Consider the following 25,723-nt stretch of genomic DNA (forward strand, 5'->3'; position numbering starts at 1 on the left):
TACAGAGGTTGAGGGGACATGACAGAGGAGAGACTCTAAATGAACACTCTAATGCAAATATTATCAACAAAGCAATGGGTTCAAATCAAGAAAACATCTAATGCCCAGTGGACTTACGCGTCGGCTATGGGAGGTGGGGGGGAGGAAAAGAAAATGATCTATGTCTTTAATGAATAATGCTTGGAAATGATCAAATAAAATATAATTTTAAAAAAATTTTTTAAAAAGTAAAAAAATGTGAATCAACAGTTATTGAAATAAATACAAATTTCATTTGAAAATATAACATCAACTAAAGCAATGATAGAAACATTTAGTTTCTTGCTTTGATTTTCATGATATACTTTTGGTTTTTTAACACTCTTACAAATAATTAGCTTTTGGAGGAAAGTAATTTTTTCATCTTCAGAGTAAACTATGTATCCAACCAACTATATGGCAATTTTGTACCTACTGAGTAAAAGATGCTACTGCAAATAATGTTTGACCATGTAAAAATAGACCATACTAAGTACATACTATTGTTTGCAACCCAATACATTTGTTAATGTTTTTTAAAAATGGAGTAGAGAAGGGGATGCATTCTAGGCTTAGACAACAGTCTTTGCCAAGGCAAGGATGTGGTAGATGGCATATTTCAAGAAGCAGCAGTAGTCCAGTTTGGTGGACTACAGGTACATGAAGGCTAAAACCAAATAGACAGACAGACAGACAGACAGACAGATAGACAGATAGATAGATAGGTAGGTAGGTTGATAGATAGCCCAAGATGTTGGCCAAACTCATATTAGAGTTTAGCAACTCCAAATATGGAGTCTTTGTAGAATTTTTGGGAAAAGCTTAATTCTAGAAGGTTAGCACGAGAAGGGGCCTTAGAGCGCTTTAATAGGATGGGATCCAGTCTAATGTTCCCATTTTAAAGGTGGACAAACTGAAGTGCAGGGACTTGTCCAAAGTCATACATGAACTTACATCCTCTGAATCTTTTTTTAGTGTACTTTCATCTATGACAAATGACTATATTTTAGTAAGCTAAGGTCTGCCTTCCTGCTTTCCCATCCTAACTGTATGCCTCCCCCACCCTTTCCTCATGAACATGAAACAAACAAAACCCACCACAAATATATATATATATATATATATACACACATATATATATATATTAAATCAAAACAAATTTCTACGTTGACCTTGTCCAGAAAAAAATTATCTCATTTTGCCTTCTGATTCCTTCATCTCTTAGGAGGATGGATAGCCCATTTTATCATCAGCCCTCTGGAATCTTCATTAGTCATTTTGCTAATCCTAGTTTGACCCAATAGTATTCCATCACATCTATAAACCATAACTTGTTCATCTATTCCCCAATTTATGAGCACTTCCTTCTTTGCCACCTCACAAAGAGCAATAAATCTATTTTTTTATTTTTTATATATCCTTAGGATTTGTTTTGTTTAAGACTTATCCCTCTCTTAATCTACTCTCCTTCCACTTCCTCCAATCCCCCCCTCTCTCCTCTTTTCCTGTTCAGATAAATGGGTCTTTGTATCCAACTCTCTGTGTCTGTATTCTTCTATTTTTTTAATATCACTTCAGATGAGAATAAAATTCAAATAGAAAAAGAAGGCAGGTACACGAGATCCTGGGGAGGTCGGATTCACAAAACTGATTGGGTATGGTTTATTAGGGGAGCAGGGAGAAAGCGGATATCTGGGTTGGGAAGGGGCTGGGTTTATAGAAGATAATGAGCTCAGTGGATAGAGATCAAACCAGACACTTCCTGGCCATGTAGTCCTTGGTAACTCACAACCTCAGTTGTCTAGCCCTTCCTATTCTTTTGCCTTGGAACCAATACTTAGTATTAATTGTAAGAAGGGAAAGGTTTAAAAAAATAAAGCTAGTGAACTTTCCGTAGGACGTATTTGAATTTGAGATGACTATAAAACATCTCAGCAGTAGTATCTGGCCAACAGTTGGTGATCGGTGGCTGGAGTTTAGGAGAGAATTATGGCCAGATAAATACAGGTGGAGTCACCTACATAGAGATGATACTTGAGACCAAGGGAAATTCTGAGATCACCGAACTGTAGAGAGAAGTCCCAGGATAGTGGTCTGACAAACGTCCAGCAGAATTTAAGGTGAGGAAACAGTCCGACAGATAGAAGAGTGTCCTGGAAACCAGAAGATAGTGAAGTTGTATCATTCCTGAGAACCGGGTCTTTTTTTTTTGTACACAATAGTAGTTGACATTTATATAGTGTTTTAAGGTTCTTCAGAACACTTTTGATTATCTCATGTTAACTCAGGTGACCTCACAACAGTCTTGTGAGGTAGGTACAGCATGCGCTCTTATCCCCATTTTACAGGTGAGGGAACTAATGCTTGGAGGTGTTAAGTGATTCGCCCAAAGGAGCACTACTAATATTGAAAAAGGATGAGTCCGTATTTTTCCTTATTCCAAATCCAACATTCTATCCACAGCCACACTGGTCTTCTCCTCCCATGTTTCCATCTTAGAAATTAGTGTAATTCATTTTAGTTCAGCATATATACGATGTCTTCTCTGTCTATGTGTAATAATGATTATTCTATTCTTTTATCCCCTTTTCCTTCCCCTTCTCCCTCACTTTTTTCCCTCTTGTGGTGGACTGGGAGTATTATATCTGTATCGTGGGAAGCCGGGGCTTTTGTTTTGGGGACCTCTAAATTTGGCCTGTATTGATCACCTGGAATTCTTCATTTTCGAGCATAAAGGGATCTTAGAGACTTAATGAAGTCAGTCAGTCTTCATCATTTCACAGATGAGGAAAATAAGGTTCAGTTCAGCAGGAAAGCACTGGTTAGACCTGAAAATTGAGTTTCAATTCCTGTCTCTACCATGTCCAACCTGTATGCATGTATTAGTCAGTTTACCGCAATTGCTTATTTTCTTGACTTCACCTCTTGGGGCTACAATGTCCTCATCTATAAAATGAAGGCGAGCTCAGATACCTCTAAGGTCTGTTAGAACTTGCAATTCTAAAGGTATGCTTCTTCAGCTTGACCCAGGGAAATAACTCAAGGTAAGAGGGCAAAGCCAAGACTGCCTTATTCCTTTGCTGGCTTTAATTGTTAGTAGATTTAGAGTTGAGAGTGGCTTTAGAGATCATCTTGTACCCTCCTCTCCTTTCATGGAAGAGGAAACTGAGTCCCAGAGAGGGGAAGTAGATTTCATGAAGTAATAGTAGCAGAACCAGGATTTTAACCCAGGCTTTATGACTCCAGATCTGATGCTCCTTCTCTTAAAGCATGCTTCTTCCTCTCTGGAATCTTTTCTCCTTACACCATTCCCTGAATTCGTCTTCTGACTTATCTCCATGATATATCCTACTAATTCGACTCTTGACTACATCATTGAGCTAAGCAACCTTGGGTAATTTCTCATGAAGTGGTAAGCAGCTGTCACACCAGTTGAAAGTGGAATGATGACTTCTCCCTTGTGAGAACTGGTGAGGTAATTGGGGGCAGGGGCTTGGTAAGTAACACTCTGTTCTTCACATTAAAAAAGTGCTACAGAAATGTAAAAGGTGTTATGATCACATGCACTGACCGAATTCTGCTCTCCTAATTAAAGTCAGTTTGACATTCTGCTCTTCCTTCTCCTTCTCCAAGGAGATCACCTTTTAATGTTTAACCTTAATAAAATATTAGACCACTAGAGCAAACGCAAAGAGCGGCTCTGCCTTAAGTTTTCAAACTAGTATTGAGTCATTCTGTTGCGAAATACCTTACATTTCAGCGGTATACATTTGGTGGTGTACGAACAACCATTTGAACATTGGAATAAGGCAGAAAATGATTAGAAATGCTTTGTAGGAAACTTCAAGAGGAAAGAAATTCAGGCTGAAATGATGCCTTTGTTGCCAGGGAAGGGCACAGAGCTCCTCCACTTTGAAAAGACATGGAAAGATTTGGAGACAGGAGTGGGGAAAGGAAGTAGAGGGAGTGGCTACTTGGCAGCTTTCAACCGCCCAAAGTGAAAGAGAACGTGAACAGGAGAGTAAAAGGAAGCCAGAGCGAAGGTACCCATATCTTGAAATGATGCAGAGCCTTGAAGAGAAGACACACGAACTTGATGCAAAAGGTAAAGAAAGGGGGAAGGAAGGCAGAAGAAATGTGAAGGCAGGAACATGGAAGGAAAATGCTGATTTAGGTAGAGGAGTACGAGGTAGCAGGAAGAAGAATGTTTTACTAGTTGAAACGCCAGTTTAAGGGCCAGGTATTTTATTCTTAAAATATTGAAGGCGAAAAGAACAGATGTTAATAGAACGAAAGTGAGTAGTCATTTTGAGATGGTCTTTGAAGCATTGTGGGAGCATGGACGTTGTACACCACCAGCTTTTAGATGATCAGTATTTCAGTTCTCCCATCTAGTTAATTGGTTGACATGTCCAGAGATGGATCTTTTTCCTATTTGTCCAGTGTCCACAATAAGCATAGTCCAAGAAGAGAGTTTAATGGAATTTATTATCTTGAATTTCTAATAATTTCCTTGCTGTGCTGTCAAAAATGGATCCCCATCAAGATTTTGACAAACGACAGCTGGTTCTCAAAGAAATATAATACCTGATTTGCCGAAATTCATTCCAAACTGCCAGTGGTACTTTATGCCTGCTGTCTGCCAAAATGCTCACCCCACTTTGGACACATGGATAATGAAATGATATACTTTTGTAGGGATTAAACTTCCCATCTAGTGCAAATTTTAAGAGTAAATGCAGGATGATAAAGCTCAAGAGAGCTCTGGGTTTGAATCTTGCTTTGATTCTAGTACTAACTAGCTATGTGACAGGCAAATGACAAAACCTTTCTGATGCTGCTTTCTCTGGTACCAGTTTACACTACTTGTCTCCCTGGGATAGGTTGTGAAGGATAAGATGAGATGATATAAGTAAAGGAAAATTGCAAGCCTTCATTTGTTATTTTTCAGTCATTTCCAACTCTTTGGGACTTGATTTGGGGTTTTCTTAGCAAAGATGCCGGACTGATTTTCCAGCTCACTTGACATATAGGAGGCAAACAGGGATAAGTGACTTGCAGGGTCACGCAGTTACCAAGTATCTGAAGCTGTATTTGAATCCAGGTCTTCTCCAGTCCAGGCCTAGTGTTTTAGCCAATGTACCACCCACCTTCCCCATTATAAGTCTTAAAGCATTTTATAAATGTTAGTTATTATTATTTTACCAAAATCACCCAACTTCTGAGGTCCTTTCTTTTTTTTATATATATTTTATTTGATCATTTCCAAGCATTATTCATTAAAGACATAGATCATTTTCTTTTCCTCCCCCCCACCCCCCATAGCCGATGCGTAAATCCACTGGGCATTACATGTTTTCTTGATTTGAACCCATTGCTATGTTGATAATATTTGCATTAGAGTGTTCATTTAGAGTCTCTCCTCCGTCATGTCCCCTCAACCACTGTATTCAGGCAGTTGCTTTTCCTCGGTGTTTCCACTCCCACAGTTTATCCTCTGAGGTCCTTTCTTAAGGAACTCAAAAGAAGGGGGCAGCTGGGTAGCTCAGTGGATTGAGAGCCAGCTTAGAGATGGGAGGTCCTAGGTTCAAATCTGGCCTCAGCCACTTCCCTGTTGTGTGACCCTGGGCAAGTCACTTGACCCCCATTGCCTAGCCCTTACCACTCTTCTGCCTTGGAGCCAATACACAGTATTGATTCTAAGAGGGAAAATGAGGGTTTAAAAAAAAACTCAAAAAATGTAAAGCAGGGGAAGAAACATATTGATTTAATTGACAAGAAGACAATTTTTTGTTTCCATGACTCCAACTCATTGAAAACAACCAAGTTTAGAATTATAGAAGTATAATTGAGATCAATGACATTTCTTTTTCTGGTGAGCAAGAAACCATAAAGGCTTATACATGGTAGTGGGGTCTCTCTGCAACTCAGCCCTGATATTTATGGGACAAATTTAAAAGAGGTAGAAAAATGAGTATAGGGATCATAATTGCTCCTTCTGTTAAGAATCTTTCTGAGTCCTAAACCACCAGCTTTGATGGGGAAAGAGATAAAAAACCAATTGATTTACATCATTAGTTGTATTTCTCTTGATTTCCCTTCCTTTTACATAAGAGCACTTCCTTTTACATAAGATTATACTGAAAAGTCAAATTAGCAAGCAGTTTGCATGCCAAATCATGATATTTTTATCCCTTCCTCTGTGCACTTAAAGATGCTGGGGCAAAATCTGTCATTTGTCTCTGCATTTATTTTTTTTAAAGGTATCAAGAGCATTTCTGTTAAGTTCAAATGATCATAAATAAAAGAAAAGAGAATAAATTACTTTTCATTTGTTTCCTCTATTGGATATTCCACTGTCAGGCATTTTTATAGTGAAACATAGACTAGATGAAACTTTATTTGTGTTTTTTCATTTGGAGGGGAAAGGATTGGCCATCTGGGAATGCTTATATTGGTGGCTGTAATGAACAGCTGGAAAACAAGAAAGAAATACAAAATAAAACAACATTTCTTTTCAAGTAAGCTCATCTAGTCCATAGCAGATAATCAGACCAATTTGAAATGTTTCTCTGAAGATTTCCCACTTATTGCCATTTGGATTTCTTTTCTGACTATGGACTAGTTGTATACTTCTTCTTCCTCCACCCTGGCTATTTAATAGTAGCAGTTTGTTGCCATTCCTGGGCAATTCTTCACATGCTTTCAGTATGACTCTGACTAATCAATTTCCCGTCTAAAAAACAAAGTGGGTTGTTTGGGGTTTTTTTAGATAAATCAGACTTTTGTCTTTTGATCTGTCTTTTAACTTCTGGTCTCAGTTTCTTATAAAATGACAGGTTTGTACTAAATGACCACTAACTAGCCTTCAAGAATTCTGTGACTGTCTGACATTACTTTGTATTTACTTTTCTTCTTAGCTTCCTTTATTTACATTTTCTTAATTTGTTATGAAATTGATGACGCTCTAAATATCTTCTTGTAGAATTGGGCTTATTTTCAATTACGTCACCATTTCTATTGGAGATAGCATAGGATGAGTGAGGCTTTATCTATCCATGAAACTTCACAATTGGGGAGCAGTTATGATATGGGATCCAATGGATAAGAAAGCACAAGAGTTGAAAAGAACTCAGTGGCTGCAATTTTCATTTCTTAGTTATCCGGTTGCTTTGAAGTAGGCTGGAGTCAGATCTTTGCCCCTTCAATGGGCTCCAGTGAATTAGATAGGTGATTTGCAGATTTCTTCCCCCTGATGTTTCATTGCTCTTATTGGAAGTAGAAATGGGAAACAAAAATGACAATTAGCTACCAGTTAATGAAGTTGTAAAATAGTGCAGCCATTCTGGAAAGTAATTTGGAACTGCATCCAAACTGTCACTAAACCATGCACAGCCAGGGACCCAGTTATATCAGTACTAGGCATATACCCCAAGGAATTAGTGACAGGGAAAAGACTCGGAGATACAAAAACATTTCTAGCAGAACGTCATTGGTTTTGCCAAGCATTTCTATGCAAAGCATAGAAAACAAAGTGGGTATATTATGTCAAGGCTACAGAAGGTAGGGTTTTAAGTGAGTCTTGAAGGAAGCCAGGAGACAGAGATTAGTGGGTATGTACTATAGGCAGGGAACTGGACATGCAATAAAAAGTCAAAGCCAGAAGATGAAATGTTATTTGACAGGGAATCTCAAAACCAATTTGCTAAACTATAGAACACATAGGGAGCAATAGTTTTAAGAAGACCAGGAAGGTGGGAAGGGAAGGTTATTAAGGGCTTTAAAAAGCAAATAATGGATTTTTATTTTTATTTTTTTTTAATTTTATAGTATTTTATTTGATCATTTCCATGCATTTTTCATTAAAGACAAAGATCATTTTCTTTTCCTCCCTCCCACCCCCCCTGGCCGACGTGTGATTCCACTGGTATCATATGTGTTCTTGACTCGAACCCATTGCCATGTTGTTAGTATTTGCATCAGAGTGTTCACTCAGAGTCTCTCCTCTGTCATGTCCCCTCAGCCATTGTAGTCAGGCAGTTGCTTTTCCTTGGTGTTTCTACTCCCTCAGTTTGTCCTCTGCTTATGGATAGTGTTTTTTTTCTCCTTGATCCCTGCAGATTGTGCAGGGGCATTACACTGCCACTAATGGAGAAGTCCATTACGTTCGATTATACCACAGTGTGTTTGTCTCTGTGTACACTGTTCTCCTGGTTCTGCTCCTTTCACTCTGCATCACTTCCTGGAGGTCGTTCCAGTCTCCATGGAACTCCTCCACTTTAAATAATGGATTTTTATATTTGATCCTGGAGGTAATAGGGAGACTGGAATTTACTGAGTAGGGATGAGGTATGACAGATATATAATAACCTGCGCCCACTTTATTTTCAAAAAGTTCTGTGAAACATATTTTTGTTTATGTGGATCAGATCTTTGGTTTAAGAAAATGACTTTAGCAGCTGAATAGAGGATGGATTTTCAGGATGGGAGGGGGGGGACTTAAAAGAGGAAGACCAGGCAGAGGCTTTTATTATAGATCAGGGGTGAGGTGATGAGGTTGGTCATATATCACAGTGTTGTCATCAGTTCTTTTTTTGTTGTGGCAAAGGATTGGAAATTGAGGAATGCCCGTTAGGGAATGGCTGAACAAACTGTGGTGTGTGTTGATGATGGAATACTACTGTACTATAAAAATGATAAGCAGGATAATTTCAGAAAACGCTGAAAAGAGCTACATGAACTGCTGCAATGAGAAATAAGCAGAACCAGGAGAACAGTAATAGCAATATTGTACAATGATTAACTATAAAAGAGAAAGAACTGTTGGAGTCAGCTGCAGATTAAAGCATACTATGTTTTACATTAGTTTATTTACAGTTTTGTTTGGGAGTTTTGGTTTTATATCAGTATTCTCTTACAATAGTGATCAATATGGAAATATGTTTTGCATGATAATCATGCATAAGCCAGATCAAATTGCTTACTATCTTTGAAATGAAAAGAAGGGTGGGAGATAATTTGGATCATCTCATTTCAGAAAACATGTTGAAAACTTTTATTACAAAAAAAGATTTGATAATAACATAGAAGGTAAGGTTTTGGGAGAAAGACTAAGTCACATGTAGAAGGCACTTCATAAGTGTCTAATTGAATTGAAATATATCAGGAATCTTCATGATTTAGTTGGTATATAAGGATACAAGTAAAACTAAAAGGAGCATTAAATTAAACTAATTTTAAAATATTTTTATTTTATGTAAATATAATAAAATTAATTGATTGGTATTAAAATTAAGATATAAAATTGGCAACCAATTAAAAATATACAATTCCAGATTCTATTTGTAATGCATTATGCTCAGAAGACCAGCATATGGGGATTTTGCTAGACAGAAAATGACAGTGAAAGGGTTTCTTTTCTGAAGACTCCTTGCCTTTGTGCCTTGCAGCTTCCATCAAGACTTATTGATTATAATGATCATAATATGAATGACACTTTATTACATCCATTCAGGACTTTGCATTGCATCTGAAGGGAAACAGTAGGTACCCAAGTTTTATGAAGTTCAGTTTTTCTCTGCTTGTTATATTCTGTGGGATCCACAAGGTGTGACCTTCATAGACACAAAATATAAGCCTAAATATTGATCCTGAGTACCTTTGGAGGTGAAAAAGGAAGCTCTTGTTTGAGAAGGAGAGCTCTCTTCACTTTGGTCTTTCCTGGTAAGAAGCACCAGGGTAGAGTGCAATGATTATGAAATCTTTGGAGATTGCAGACTGGGATTCACGCCCCACTCCACTTAGTACTTGTTGCATTTGATACTTTTTTGAACCTCAGTCTTCTCATCTGAAAAAGTAAATCTTGTCGGTCCAAATTCTATAGATTGCTTTACTTCTTGTCCATGTTAAGACTTTTATGAACTGGTGCAGAATAAATTGAGCAAAATGAGAACAATTTCTAGTGTAACAACCACAATGGAAAAAAATTATATGTATCTCATAAAGCAATTACCTTTCAAGGTCTCCCTTTAATATTTGTTTACTGTTTAAAAAACCCATTCAAAACCTAAATTTTAATTTGTTTAAACAGTGTTTTTTTAGTGTTAGTGGTAACGTATGTTTTTTTTCCCTTCTAAAATCCTTAACTTCTGTTTTATAATTAACACTATCAGTTCTAAGGTAGAAGGGTGCTACGGCCTAGGCACCTGGGGTTAAGTGACGTGCCCAAAGTCATGACCAAGACCTCTTGTCTCCAGGTTCCTGAGCTACCCAGCTTCCCTTTATGACTCTCTAATTTTTCCTTTGTCATACATTGCCTTAAATTTATATTTAATGTTTATTATATAATGATGAGGATAGAGACTAGACTTATGATTTCATTAGTAAAAGAAGCTCCCATGTGAGGAAACTATATCTACAAGTGCAAAGCAGCAACTTTTCTGTAATTTATAGTCTTACAGAGTTAACTAAGTGACATGCCCAGGGTCATACAGCCAGTGGGTGTCATACTTATATCATACTTGAACCTTATAATATGAACCCAGGTTTTCCTGTCTTTATCCACTAAATACACTGCCTTTTACCAGAATTTGATAGATAAAGAAAGAAAATATAGCTGAATTTTCCTATACGTTTTAGGAATAGATAGATAAGATGTGCATATTGCTGTAAGTGAGGAACAGCATCTCTGTAATGTTTGAGTATAATTTGGATAGGAATGTGAGTGGGATTCTGCTCACAGATTTGAATGTTGCAGTGAAATATATGTACAGAGAAGCACCTGTTTGTTGCCTATATAAAGGCTAAACTGTACAGCTGACAGCTTAAAATATTGTAGGAGAGCCATGTTTCATGTCTGAATAGTAACCATCTGTTTCGACATTCCAAGATAAGCAACGGTAAGAAAGGAAAAAATAGTGAAGCCGACCTAAAACCAGCTCTATTTTAAGGGAAATCTATTCATTTGTTTCATTTAGGAAATGGCAAATGGAAGGATAAACAAAGTGAAACTATTATATGGGGGAAATAGCCATAGGTTTGATTTACACAAAACAGGTTTAATTCACTGGTTCATTTTAGGATAATAGACTTAGAGATGGAAGGAGCCTTCAAAGTTATCTAATCCCATCCCCTCCCCTCACTTTGCAGATGAGGAAACTGAGATCTGGAGACTTTAGCAGAGCCCAGATCCTCTAATCTTACTCTCTTAGGAGGGAACACAAAGTACATCCTTATTTTATAGTTTGGATTCATGTAGTTTTCATTTTTTAGAACCCAGACCTTGGATGTCTTCTGGCAAAGTCCAGAGAGCTACTTGTCAAGTACATTGCAACAGGATACACACACACACGTATATGAGAGAGAAAGAGATCATCACTAAGCTGAAATTCTGTTAGAGTCCCTAGTTTCACCTCTCTACCACCCCCACACTATATTTTTGGAAACTATGTCTTAAAGTAACCTATTATAAGGTTGTAATTGAGGACTTCATTCTTCAATAAGAATATGGCAGCAAATAATCCTTGATATAACCAACCATGCGTAATAAGGGCAAGAAGCCAACCAACTATATAATCATGTAAAATAGTAATATTGTGCTTTTGGTTCTATCAAATGGGCAAAAATGGTACCATATACATAAAAGACTTGAATATGGTAGACATGGTGCATAAAAATAGAAGTCATGTGTCATAATTTTGACCCTAAAATAATCTAGCTATTATAAAATTATCAAAGATTTAATTTTATTATTATTATTATTATTATTAACTTTTTCCAATTACATATAGAAACAAATTTTGACAACTGTTTTCTGATGTTTTACAGTTCAAATTCTTTCTGTCCCTACCCCTATATAAATATTATGATATAGTTTATGCCAGTGCCTTCGTGCAATAAATATTGTCATATTGCTCATGTCATGACAGAAGACACATCACAATACAATTTAAAAAATTCTTGAAGGCATTTCTTGATCTATAATCAAACTTTAAAAGCTCCTTCTTTTGCTGTAAATAGCATTTTTCATCATGAGTCCCTTGTGGATATCTTGCTCATAATTGTTTAATCCTTCACAGTTGATCATTATACAATATTTCTTTTATTGTTTTTCTGGTTCAGCTCACTTCACTTTGCATCAATTCATATGAGTCTTTCCAGGTTTTTTCTGAATTTATCCTGTCTATCATTTCTTATGGCACAATAGTATTCTTTTGCAACCATATAACACAACTTGTTCAGCTATTCCCCAATCAATGGACTTCCCCTCAGCTACCAATTCTTTGCCACTACAAAAAGAGCTGCTGAGAATATTTTTGTACTGGTAGGTCCCTTGTCTTTGATCTCTTTGGAGTACAGACCCAAAAGAGGTATTTTTTGGGCAAATGTATACATAATTTTATGGCCCTTTGAGTCTGGTTCCATATTGCTCTCCAGAATGGTTGTTTGAGCTTACAGCTCCACCAACAATATATTAGTGCCCCAATTTTCTCACATTCTCTTCAACATTTGTTATTTTCCTTTTTTATTATGTTAGCAAATTTGATAAATGTGAGGCGATATCTCAGAGTTGTTTTCATTTACATTCCTCTAATCAATAGTGATTTGGAGCATTTTTTATATGACTATAGATAGCTTTAATTTCTTCCTCTGAAAACACTTGCTCTTATCCTTTGACCTTTTTTCAATTATAAAATGCTTGGTATTCGTATAAATTTGAGTCAGTTCTCTGTGTATTTGTGAGATTAGGCCTTTGTAAGAGATGTTTGCTAGAAATATTTCTCCCCAATGTGTTGTGTCTGTTCTAATCTTGGTTGTATTTTGTTTGTATAGAAACGTTTAAATTTAATGTAATAAAAATTATTTTGTTTTTTTGGTAATGTTCTGTCTCTTGTTTGATGATAAATTCTTCCCTTATCCATAAGTCTGACAGGTAAACTTATCTGTGTTCCCCTAATTTGTTTATGCTATCACCCTTTATTTCTAGATCGTGTACCCATTTTGACTTTATCCCTGCCTTTTCCTTTTCCCTTTCCCAACTTGTTGACCCATTATTTCTTCTGTCTTGTACCCCAGCTTCTTATTGATGGTCTTAGTGCAGCCTCTCTCTTGTGGTCCCTACATATTAATACCTCTGAACTTGGTTTGAGCCTTGCAACTTCATATAGGAGATACACTTGCCTGTCATCTACTTAGAAATCTTCTTTCTCCTTCTACCTGCTATGAATGAATGAATAAAGCTTTACTAAGAGTTTACTATGTACAAAGCTCTATACTAAGAGTTAAGGTACAAATAGAAAAGTAAGACTGTTTCTGCTTTCTTTGTATGACTTCCTAAAAAAATAAAACTAAACAAGACAAATCTTAACAGGTCAAATAGATCTTTGATACAATCCCCTTCCTGTTAAGCTTGGTCCAAATTCTAACGTCTCAATGCTTCCTAAACATTTGTTTGTAATTTTATTGTCATAGGCACTTCTTCCACAAATGTAGATACCACCTGCCTTAGGAAGTCATCTAAATGAGTTACTGGGACTTCCTTCTGCTGATGGACCTAATCCTCAAATGACATGATCACAGTGTATTTATTGCCAGACTTGCATTCACTTGTACTTCTTACCTTGGTAGATAACACCAGAGCTTATCAACCTACCAGCTCAATCTTTTGGAATCCGCGGGCATCCTCTTACCCCAATAAAAGCAATATGTCAGATTTAGGTAGCATTTTACATCCCGCAAAACGCTTTCTTTGTAGCAATCCAATTAAGTCCCTAGTGAAGGTATTACGATTTCCATTTTAAAGGTAAAAAAATGAAGTTGAGAGGTTGCTTTTTTGCAGAGTAAGTGCCAAAGCCCATCTTTTCTGACTCCAAATTGTGGTACCGTGTTCCCCCTATACAGATAAGAGCTAATTTAATTGATACTTTGTTGGCATGCAGTCAAAGCATTTAATCTTTCATTAGAAAGTGAAATAGAGAATTAAGCCGAGGAAATTGTTTCTTCTTGCAATGACTGCTGTCCTCTGGCTTGTGACTAGAGAGAGCTGCTAGAGGGGAAACCTGAAATTGCTTGGTTGTAATGGAGGTAGGAATGAGAAATGCTGAGGGATGCTACCACACAGGGGAACTGCTCTGGGGAATGCCCTGGGGTTTGCCTAGTGATCCCTACTGATGGCTGATGGAGCAATGTATCTTTCTAACCTCCTCCTCCCTTTCACTCCCTCCCTTCTCCAACCCTCTCCTTCCTCCCTCTCCTCCTAGTTCTTCTTGAAGCCTTTGGCTTCTTCCCTCCCCCACTTGAGTAAACTATAAAGATACTCTTTTCTTTTCCTTTTTCAAGTCAAGGGGTTTATTGGGATAACAGGATAGGAAACTGAGGTGAGAGGGATGAGGATGTCCCTAATCTAAAATGAGGAAGAATTTGAAGGTTTGAGAAAGTAGTTTAGTCACAAACTGTGACTCTAAGACAGTTAGAGAGATGGAGGACAATAGCTGTTTAAAATCTTCTTTCTGCTTCTTCATAAAATTAGCAAGGTCTCTCAGCTTAATTTCTGAAGCCTCCCCCCCCCCCAAGGGTCCTTCAGTCTGAGACAACTCCCCAAGAGAGAAAACAAAGTCCAAAATCTCTCCTTCAGCCTGGCTTGTCTCCTTTCTCAGCTTCAACCCCAGAGAGAAACAAAGTCCAAAGTCTCTCAGTTTCTCCTGGCCAGCTTAACTCTCAAAGAGACAACCAACTCCAAAATCAAGTTTCTGTTTCTTCTGACCAACAACTGCCAGGGTCAGAGCCAAAGTCAAAGCCAAGTTTTTGCTTGTTCTCCACCCTCTGAGGCCAGAAACCCCCAACTGCCACTCCTGGGAACATTCTGTTTGGAACCTTCTTGATTGCCAGGCAGGTCCCCAGCCGTGGTTCTTGCATCTTGGCTTACAAGTCTTCTCTCTCTCTCTCCATGCCTCTATCACAAAAGCCATAAACTTTTGTAAATAAGTTTAAAAGTCTCTCTCATTAGAGATGTAAAACCAGGTTAGAATGGAATCTTTACTGGAAATAGGTTGTTTTTGAGGAAACCAGTAAATAAATAGATACCTAGATGTTTATAGCAAGAGACCCTTGCCTCCAAGGATCTTACCTTCTAATTGGGGAGCTAAAACATAGCAAATAAGTGTAAACTGTAGAAACATGCGATAGTACAATAAGATTTGGAAGACAGAGATCCCTTTGTCTAGAAATGGAGTTGAGGAGAAGGAATCAAGAAAAATATCTTGAAAGAGCTGCCAATTAACTAGAACCTTGAAGGGTTCATGGTGTTATAAAATGAGATATTTGTAAAACTCTTAGCACAATGTCTGGCACATAGTAGGTAATACCAATAAATACTCAAACCCTTAAACTCTTGCCCCATAGACAGATTTCAGTAACTCATAGAAATGTGAGATAGGGTTCTAAGATTATAAATCTAAAGCTGGAAAGATTAGAGGCCATCAATTATAACCCCCTTATTTAACAACATTTTATTTATAAAACATCAATTTTGTTGGTCTTAACCATAACCAAAAGAACTACAAAATCATATAGAAAAAACTTAATTTCATTTATCTTAAGGACTGATTGTGACCTCAGGAAATTCATCAACTCCTTCTGCCTTATTTAACACACTCCCTGAGAAGGAAAAATGTGGGAATATTGCTTCCAGATATAGTTTCCTGAAGTCTGTTAAAAAAAAAAGAAAGGTAGTGTGAGGGGAAAAAAGAAACACTTATAATCCCCTACTATCTTGGGAAACTGGGTGAACCATGCTTTGAATTTCAGATATTCTTCAGAATATCAGAACACACAAGCATCCCTAAGTTTCTTATGCCCAAGTATAATTAAAGTCATTAAATTTCTAACTGGAACTATGGGAGTCATGGAAAAGTCATTGAAGGGACTCACTCTTTGAGTAGTTGCATTCTTTAATTGTTACACATGTAAGCAAAACCAGCCTAACTTGTTAAGAAACACATGTGCTACTTCCTGGGGCACACCGCCTGCCCTCCCTTGTCCCAAGAAAGTGTCTTTCACCATTTATTCTGATCATCTTTCAAATGATGCTGTCCATCTTAACCCATGACTAGTGAGGTTTTTCTCCTCCACCTTTTTGTCCTTAACTATTTTCAGTTGAAATTATGTTGTTTGAAGCAGAAATCATTTATTTCATAGGGTTAAAAGCTGGGAAGAGTCTTAGGCTAACTTCTTCATTTTATAGAAGAGGACTAGGGGGCAGCTGGGTGGCTCAATGGATTGAAAGTCAGGGCTAGAGATGGGAGGTCCTGGGTTCAAATCTGGCCTCAGACACTGGGCAAGTCACTTGACCCCCATGGCCTAGCCCTGACCACTCTTCTGCTTTGGAGCCAATACACAGTATTGACGCCAAGATGGAAGGTGAGGGTTTAAAAAAAAAAAAAGAGGAGAACATGAAAACCCAGAACTCAAAAGACTTACTCTAGATGACAAAGGAAAGCGAATAACAAATATGCTGGCTGTTCATCCTTTATTTGGAAAAGGACCAATGACGTCATGGGATAGGTAATGCCATGGTTTCCCGTGAATTAGATATAAGTGATGTACAAAGTCATCAGCCTCACTCTCTTTTCCAAGCATCAAAGTCTAAATGTCTAGATGCCCAGCACTGGCCTGGGATGTAGTGGATGACAAAGGAGATGACTTCTTTGGGGTCTGACTAAGCTCTTGAGCACTGAATAGCCTGTGTTATGTCAAAATACCCCCCCATTCTGTTTTGGTTTATCAACTAAAAGTGATTTGGTATCTTGAGGCTTGACAAGATCGTGTCCGGTGCTGTTTGTCCGTTGCTGGAGACCCGAACTCTTAAGGGCTCCTTCTTCCCTTCTTGTACCATCACATAAACACCATCTTGCAGTTTGAGTTGGCTTTGCTGCCAGTAAGTATGCAAAATCGTCCAAACCAGTTCCCCCTCCTCCAAGCACAGTAAACCCCGCCCAACCCTTGACTTTTTCAAAAAATTGGCTGAAACCCCTGAGGCTGTTTCCTGTACCAAGCTCCTCTAGCCATTAACATGGCTATAAAATGCTTGACTGACTTTAATATTTTCATATAGTTATTGGGCAACGGTCAGTCACGACAAGAATGTTGGAAAGTTTCTCTAAGATGCATAATGACAATAATAATAGTTAATATTCATGTAGAGCCTTCAGATTGCAGAGAACTTTACTTATATTTGTTCTGAAGCCCAAGCTCAAGGCCAAGGGGTTACTGATCTTAAAATACACCAGTATCTGGAGGTTTTTCTTGGAGAGCAATACTCTCCCTTGGAAACCTCTGGAATACTTCCTGGAGAAATGGAATAGTAAACATGCCCTGCTTCTTAAAAGTGGGTTGTTTTGGGGTTTTTGTGGGAGCAGGGACAAGAGGAGAGGGAAGGAAATAAAGTAAGAAGTTTTAGAAATTATACTCCTTGATTCCACAGACATTAAATACTTGTCCTATCAGGGGGCTTTGCTGGTTTGGGGGAAGGAGATCATCGAAGAAGAAGAAAAGTAATAGTTCCTGCCCTCAAGGATTTTATAACTTTATAAAGAGGATTCTCAAATCAACAAGCATTCAGTAAGTATCCACTATGTGCCTAGGACTGTGCTAAGCACCAAGGATACAATGATAGAAATGAAACTGGCCCTTCCAAAAATTTATATTCTATGGGGAAGGGGGGAGAGAGAGAGAAGGGAAGGGAAGGGAGGTATAGAGTTGGAGTGTGAGGAAGAATAGTTTTGCAATAGGCTACTGAGTATGGAATATAAGTATGGACACTATCTGGGACCAGGTTCCTTTAAAAGGTCAGTGTAGAGAAGTTTATATTTAATCCTAAAAGCACTTGGGTGGTTAGTGACGGACAAGCAAGTTTGACTTGCATTTTTTTTTTAAATCACTTTGGCAGCTATTTGGGAGCTAGGTTGGAAAGGGGATAGATTGAGGCAGAATATTCGGTGTTTGGAGGCCATTTTATAGTTTTACTGAAAAGGAAGGGAGGGCTGGAGATATGAAGAGAGAGAGAGAGCAGGGGGGAGAGAGAGAGAGGGAGAGGGAGAGGGAGAGAGAGGAAGGGAGAGAGATAGAGAGGGAGAGACAGAGAGAGAGAGAGAGAGAGAGAGAGAGAGAGAGAGAGGGAGAGAGAGAGAGAGAGATGAAAAAAGGTGTTCTAGAGTAAGATTGAACGTATTTGGATATGTGGGGTGATAGAGAGTGAAGAGGCAGGAAGAGCATTGAAGTTGCAAAATCTCTGGGGCCTTCATCAGAAATAGGGAAGTACATAGGAGGGAGTTTAGAGGGAAAGATGAGGAGTCCTGTTTGGGACATGCTCTGGGAGATGCCTGTGAAGCCAGCTGGTGATACAGCACTCGAGCCACAGATGAGGGCTGAATATATCAATCAGGAACTCATCTGAATAGAGATGACAGTGAGTCTCAAAGGAGTTCATTCAGGTTATCAAGAATACATGCAACTAGCAGCTATAAAGCCAACTTTGGTAAGCAAGAAGGAAAATCCCCCCAAACTGCTCTAAGAACTTAGAGGAGAGTGAGATCATTTTCAGCAACAGACATAAAAGTCTGTCTGGAGTTAATATCTGTGTTGGCCCAGCAAAGAAGAGAATTCCATCAGCCAGAGATCTGGATGGAAAACATTCTAGGAATAGAAGTTGATGTGTAGAAATGCGCAGATACCAGACAGGGTAGTCTAAAATTAGAGAATGGCTAGAAGCAAGCACAGCCCGGATAAAGCATACAATCCATGAAGCAGAGTAGTGTGAAATAGCTAGGGAGGATTCAGAATCATGGAGGGACACATTTATTTTGGGGAGTCTTTTCCTTTACTCTGCAGCAATATGGTCTTCTTTCAAGGAACATAAGGCTGTTGTCCTTTTAAGTATTTGGGGCGGGGGTATTTCAGAGTAATGTTTTGATCATTATTTTCCCTGAACATGATTGTCTGAGCTGTAGAGTTGTTTGCTTCCTATTTCCACAACCCTGGAAAGCTGTATAGTGCAGTTGGTATAAATGAAACCTCTGTCAAGTCATTTATCTTTTATGGGCTTCACTTTCCTTATCTGTAGAATTAAGAGGTTTTACTACTAATCTCTGAGGTCCCTTCTGATTCTAAATCTATGATCCCATGAGCCTATGGTGTTCCTAGGAATGCTATGCAGGCAAATCTGAAACTTCAGCTCTTGTTCTTATGTCTTAGCAGTTGTGCCTCTCTTTCCTATTTTGAATTTGCTCCCAAATTCAGCAGATAATTGTCATTTAGACTTCTTTTCAAATTTTTAAGAAATTTTTTATTTAATTATTTAGAATATTTTTCCATGGTTACAAGATTCATGTTTTTTCCCTGTCCTTCCCCAATCACCTGAGCCCCCTCCTATAGCCAACACACAATTCCTCTGGGTTTTACATGTATCACTGATCAAGACCTATTTCCATATTACTGATATTTACACTAGCGTGATCATTTAGAGTCTACATCCCCAATCATATCCCCATTGACCCATGTGATCAATCATGCTTTTCTTCTGTGTTTCTGCTCGCACAGTTCTTCCTCTGAATGTGGATAGCATCATAAGTCCCTCAGAATTGTCCTGGATCGTTGCATTGCTGCTAGTAGAGAATAGACTTCTTTTCAGATGTTTGTTTTCTGATAAAATTCACAGCTATCCAAGGAATATTGGCATTTGAAATAACAATTCTCCATATCAGCACTGGATCTTGATTCCAGGTGTTCATGACACTGAATGATCAGGTGTTGCCTAAAAGATTGTCCACTGAAGAGATGACAAATTTGTAGAAGCTCATCCACATACAATATCCAGATGCTATATTAGGAATACTAGGCTCAGATTGATATCTAGCCTTCCAAATAGCATGTGAATATGAATATTCATCAAGATCCCAGAAAATCATAGAAACTGTTTAGAGGATTTTCCTGTGTATTCTTCATTGGAAAATTGAATCATATTGGATCAACATAGATATTCAGAGCCCCAAGAATGTGAATAAATGAAACCTTGTTTAATTGTCCACTCTTGGAGAAAAAATCTAAAACTTTTTAGAGTATATCATTAAATTTGAGATAAGAAGATTAATTTTTCAGATGTCAACCTTGTATAACTATAGAATGGGCTTTTCATTTAATTTCAGGCAAATAAAAAAAGCTAATGCTAAAAATGAATGTTTTTTATCCAAAGTGTTTGTTAAAATGATGCTTTCTGAGAAAGGCTAACTTTAGATTTTCTTAGGTGCTTTTCAAACACAATATCTGTAGTTTGTTGTTGTTGTTGTTGTTGTTATTAATATCAGTGCTTCACCAATAGACATAGATAAGCAACTTCACTGCCTTAGTAAATAATTTCATGAGTTAATAGAAGTTAGAGATGCTAAGTTTTCCTAATCGATCTCTTATTGATGAAGAAAACTGAGATATAGAGAGGTTGTGACATATCCAAGGTCACAGTTAATTTTCAGAGCAGCCAGGGTTGGAACCAAATTCTTCTAATTATATGTCACATTTTTAGTAAGTTTCACTCATGGTAGAAAGTACTATTATTCATGCTTCCATAAAGTTATTTACATTAATATCTAAATGGTGTCTGCTCTTGGAAAGTATTTGTGTAATCGGTACAGTTCTTTAAGATACCTTCCTGAGGTTTCCTATTCAATGTCTTCCTTAAGGATACTTTTAAGTATTTAAGTATAATTATTAGGAACTTTATAACATAACTTGATGAAATGCCTGGGTAATTCATTGTCCATCATTTGAATTATATTCCATGGGAACCGTTCTGCCTTGGTGTTGGTATCCCTCTGACAACACAGATCAGAGCCTTTTTATCTTGCACTCCTCTGGCATCATCTGTAAAGACACTTGCATGCCATGATGAGGAATCTATGTAGAACTTGAATGTATCTAAGAACTTTCACAATCGCATATTTTAATTCTTTATACAGCCAACTCTATGGCCTGAAAAGAGTAATCTTCTGATTGTCTCCAAATATTCAACCTGTTTCTGTATGATGGGGATCGATGAGGGGGAAATGAAATCATGAATCCATGGCTAAAGCGTATCCCCTGAGTGAAAAACAGTATTCAGTCCCAACACTGTACCCTTAGAGGAGTTCAACTTTTCCCTTTGTTATGGTCTTAGGAAAGGAGCCTAAACCCATGCTGTAAAATGGATTAAAGTTCAACTCCGAAAGCACTTATTATTTGCCTACTATGTGCTCAATTCTGTGCTGGCACTAGGGATTTAATAACAAGAAACAAAACAGTCCCTAACATCAAAGGGCTTATGTCATCCTGGAGACAAATAAGTGAGTTGAATGAACAATTAATGCATAAGCTACAAAAATTATTCTCCTTAACTCAGTCACTTTACCAAATTCTTATTAATTAATATGGTATTGGCCCAATCCAAGAAGAGATAAAGCAGACAGATATAAACTAATTTCACTAAATAATATCGATGAAATTTTTTAAATAAAATTTTAGCAAAGAGACTGTGATGTCAAAAAAAATCATCTCATATAGACAAGTTATATTTTTGCCAAGGATGTGCAAGACAGGTTCAACCTCCTAACAATAATTAGCATAAGTCATTATACTAATGAGTTTGTCATTTCATTGATTCAGAAATTCCCTCCAGTGTTACAGATTGCAAACCATCCATGCCTGCTCATCCAATATATCTCTTTTCCTTTCCCCTTCAGTGTCCAATTCTGTAGACACAGAGGTTGTACTCAATTTGTCAGAAACTTTCCTTGATTGCTCCTGGCATTGTTTATCACTGGAGTGGCATTCTGTCTAGCCACCTGTCATGGCCATCCTAACATCTTTTCCTTTCATGTAATTCCTTGACATCTTTTACTCCTATCCTTTGGTACTCTTTACTGGTGTATGTTGCAGCCGGCTCCTTAGAAGCTACATACCTCTCCATTTCTCTCATTAAGATACTCCATTTTAGTCTTGTTGTCATTTAGTAACATGATTTTAATTACAAAATTTCAGTATTATAGAAGATTCTCTTTTTCTTTCATGGTATAATCAAGTATCTACAAAAGAGCCTTGCAGTTGTCTGTAATTGCGAATCCAACTGTACCATTCCTCCCTTTGAACTCTTAAGCCAAACTAATTGGCCCATCGTAATGTCTCAGCTGTATATACTGATGAACAATTTTTCTAGGATGTCCACCTCACGTAATTATTTTCTAATAATATACAAAAAACCTGAATTCACAGTATTGTATCAATAAGCAAAGAAAAGGGCTTGGACAAAACAAAGTGCTCATTTATGTGAAAAACCCTAAAAAATAGAGACACAAAAGATTCCTTCTTAAATACAATCAAAAGTAGATATCTAAAAATCAAGTTCTAATAGTATTGGCAATGGAGAAACCCTGGGGTCTTTCCTAAAAGATATTAGTGCTAAAAGAAGGGTGTACCCTCTCCTCTTTTTTATTTAACATAATAATAATGTTCCTTTATAGTTGAATAACGCTTTTTGTTTTGCAAAGCCCATATATATATATAAATCTATTGAGCCTTAAAACAGCCCTTTGAGGTAGGCTCCATGGGTATTATTATCTGTATTCTATGGAATAGAAAACTGAGGCTCAGAAAAGTGGAATATTTTGCCCATGGTCACAAAGCTAACAAAAAGTGAGAATTAATATTTGAACTCAGTTTTTCCTGACTCAGAGTTCAATATTATCCAACAATCCACACTTCCCTTTTCAGACATAGTTTTAGAGATTAAAAGCATGAGAGTTGACTTAGAAAACTCCAGAGACTCAATGAAAAGCTAATCAAAATGATTAATCGTTCATTAAAATTTTAATGTTTTAATACTAAATATTAAAATATAATTTTAAATAGTAATAATGTATAAATAAAATATGTATGGATAATAAATATATTTAATAATAAGTAATAAAATAGTCATTACCATAGTTCAGTCAAAACCCAATTGATCCCCATGGCTCTTGTAATTTCTTTATGCTCACGTGCGGATAGGAGCTAGACCTGTGGTTTTCATTTATTTAGAGAACTTGCTGCTAAGAAAGTCCGCAGCTCAGATGGTCTTACAGAATTACCTAAAACGGAGGGGCCAGACAGGTGTCACAAAGCATCCTGAAGTATAGACTGAACCAAATGACAGTATAATTGGGACACAGTTAACAAAATAAATAAGAATAGAATGAAACAGAATGTGAACACAGTCTGGGCTTTTCTAAGTCAATACGTGGCCAGCGGGGATTCTTTTATGTCTTGAGTTGGACACCCCCGTGTCCAGAAGGTCAAGGGGGAGAACAACTAAGAGACAAAATTTGGTCAGTTCAGTCGTTGCAACGCTGGCTAGGACAGTTTCAGTAGCATGATGGGACCCAAACTGGATGATGGAGCTGCAAAATGAGGAGGTAGTGAAAAAGGGAAAATCCCGAGTAGAGACTACAGGCAGCCTCTGAAGTAAGGGAGAACAGAGTTCAAGTCCTAACACTGGCACAGAAGGAAGCGTCTCTCCATGAAATGGCATCTTGGTTTTTTAAAAACTTCTTAAAAGCCATTTTTCTATCTTTCTTAAGGGCTCTTGTTTTACGTAGTTTTTAATGGATATCCTGAAGCTGGGTGTGTAGATAAAAGTTAGAAAAGGACATGAGTCAATGAGGTTACTATTCAAAGAGCCACTGCAAAGAGCTTTTGGAACAGTCTAACGTATTGAACCCGCTGGGGGACGAGTCTCGCTCTAGCTCACATGAATTCTAAAATGATCAATATTTACACAGCCTTTACGATGTTAACGCTAAAAAGGATCATCTTTGTACAGCGGAGTCCGCACTTCCCCATCTTTTTTCTAATTTATCATACAGGGTAGCTATAAATAGAGATGTAAATGTCACGAGCCGTGGGCTATCTGGCTCAGCTTGGCAATGACTATAACTAAAGGAACATTATATGCCTTACATGCCATCCAGGATGCTCAGCTGTGGTGTCTGGGGGCCCAGGATGTGTTGGTGCCCTAAGAGTTTGGGTCTGGAAATGAGAATACTACTACTACTGCTAATAATAAGCATTTCTGTCCTCGATCTCTTTTCTGGTAGCTGCCTCTAGCTCTGCCCCCGGTTAATCTGATCTCCACTGGCTCCTGCTCCCCCCAAACCCCCCCCCCCCAGACACTTCAGATTTTGCCACGCCATCTTCTAAAGTCCTTCCTCTCCCGTTTACTTTATTCTGTTTTGTCTTTTCTGTCTCTTGTCACCTCTCCTGGGCTTCGTTGTTTTTATATTTAATGGAGGATCTTTTACAAACTCTTCCAGCCCAGAGCCTCCTTTCAGCAGGCAAATTGATGAATCATAACAGAATGGGGAACCTTTGGCTCTTCGTTTTCTTATTCCTTATCTTACCCTGAGCAACTGCTTTTTACACACACACACACACACACACACACACACACACACACACACACGTGTGCACATCTGTGTGCATTTAAAGTGCAAGGAGAAAGATGTGGGTTTGTATTTAAATGGTGGCTGACTTTTGAAGACATCCGGGTGCCGGCTAACCAAGTTTTCTAGACAATCCTCTGATCTTTAAAACGGAATTGTGCCCCAGAAACATCATGAGCCATACACGTTCTCCAGGTCATTTCCTTACTAACATGTTCAAGCCTGTATTCGAAGAGCAAACCTTAACTGCCAAAGGCTGGAGGACCTAGCAGTTATCCTTTCAAAACTCCGGTGGCCATCCCTTTTATGGCCAAGAGAATGGTTAATGGCTCTTTCACCTGTAAGTAAATCAGGGGGATGTTGGAGTTGAGAAACTCAAAAATCCCTTAATACAACCCCCTCTGAGACCCAGAGTGTCTCAGGTCCAAGAAAGTGACAGAGCTGGGATTTGAACTCAGACCTCCAAATGAAGGATTTAAAAGGACTCTGGGTCTAATGCTTCAGGAGCAGATGTGTTCTCAAATATCATTTGTCTCCTCTAGGGGTCTGTTTTTTTCCTTACCAAAGTGCATCTCCTAAATTAGAAATGGAAATGAGTGCTAGCAGAAACCTTTTCCCAAGTCTAGATATCATGATGCTCGCACTGACACCCCAGGCATGGTTCCATGATATGGTACAGTATTATTTTATTACACATGTTCAATGTTCAACATTGGAGTTTTTATATGCCAAGCATGGACTGAGGCTGGGGTTATCAGTAAAAGCCACCGCTGTGTTTCCCTTTAACAGGTAAAGCCCAGTAAACTCCGCCGCTGTAGCCCTGACCTGATCTTTCCAGAATTTTGTCCTTTGGGGACACCGTCTGTGCCTACCTTCTTCCTTTCCTGGGAGCAAGCTTTGGTTTCCCAACTGCGTGGTTGCTTAAGAAAATTGAGCAAGCCCCCGCGCAGGGCAGCTGTGTTTTCTCTCCAACTGAAGAACTCGTATTTCCCCACACTTTCTGTAAAGCATATATATAGCGTTAGCTGGACGGTTGCACAATTTTCGAAGTGGCCCTTTTCAGAAGTGTCACCGAGTATCCGTTATTGGGGACGAGACCCATTTGAGAAGGGACTCAGAGTAGGGAATCTGTGGCCAAGGGAAGAGAAATACTCATTCACGCGCTAAATGGAAGAAATGCTTGTTTTCTGCGCCTGGTGCTTACCTAA

The 25,723-nt window shown here is 38.1% G+C and overlaps 1 protein-coding gene across 5 annotated transcripts in view; it reads left to right on the forward strand.

The window, feature by feature from the left end:
• Positions 1–25,723, forward strand: part of TNFAIP8 (TNF alpha induced protein 8) — a 138,021-nt gene that overhangs the window by 102,643 nt on the left and 9,655 nt on the right. The window contains exon 1 of one of the 5 annotated variants that reach the window (XM_056803950.1): positions 3,747–4,123. The exons of the other annotated variants lie outside the window; for them this stretch is intronic. Within the exon in view, the coding sequence (XP_056659928.1) occupies positions 4,078–4,123 (46 nt within the window). The 5' untranslated portion in view covers positions 3,747–4,077. Of the gene's footprint in view, positions 1–3,746; positions 4,124–25,723 lie in introns of those variants that run through there. 5 annotated transcript variants of the gene reach the window in all.

Source organism: Monodelphis domestica, chromosome 7 (assembly GCF_027887165.1).
Source record: "Monodelphis domestica isolate mMonDom1 chromosome 7, mMonDom1.pri, whole genome shotgun sequence".
NCBI classification, from domain to species: Eukaryota; Metazoa; Chordata; class Mammalia; order Didelphimorphia; family Didelphidae; genus Monodelphis; species Monodelphis domestica.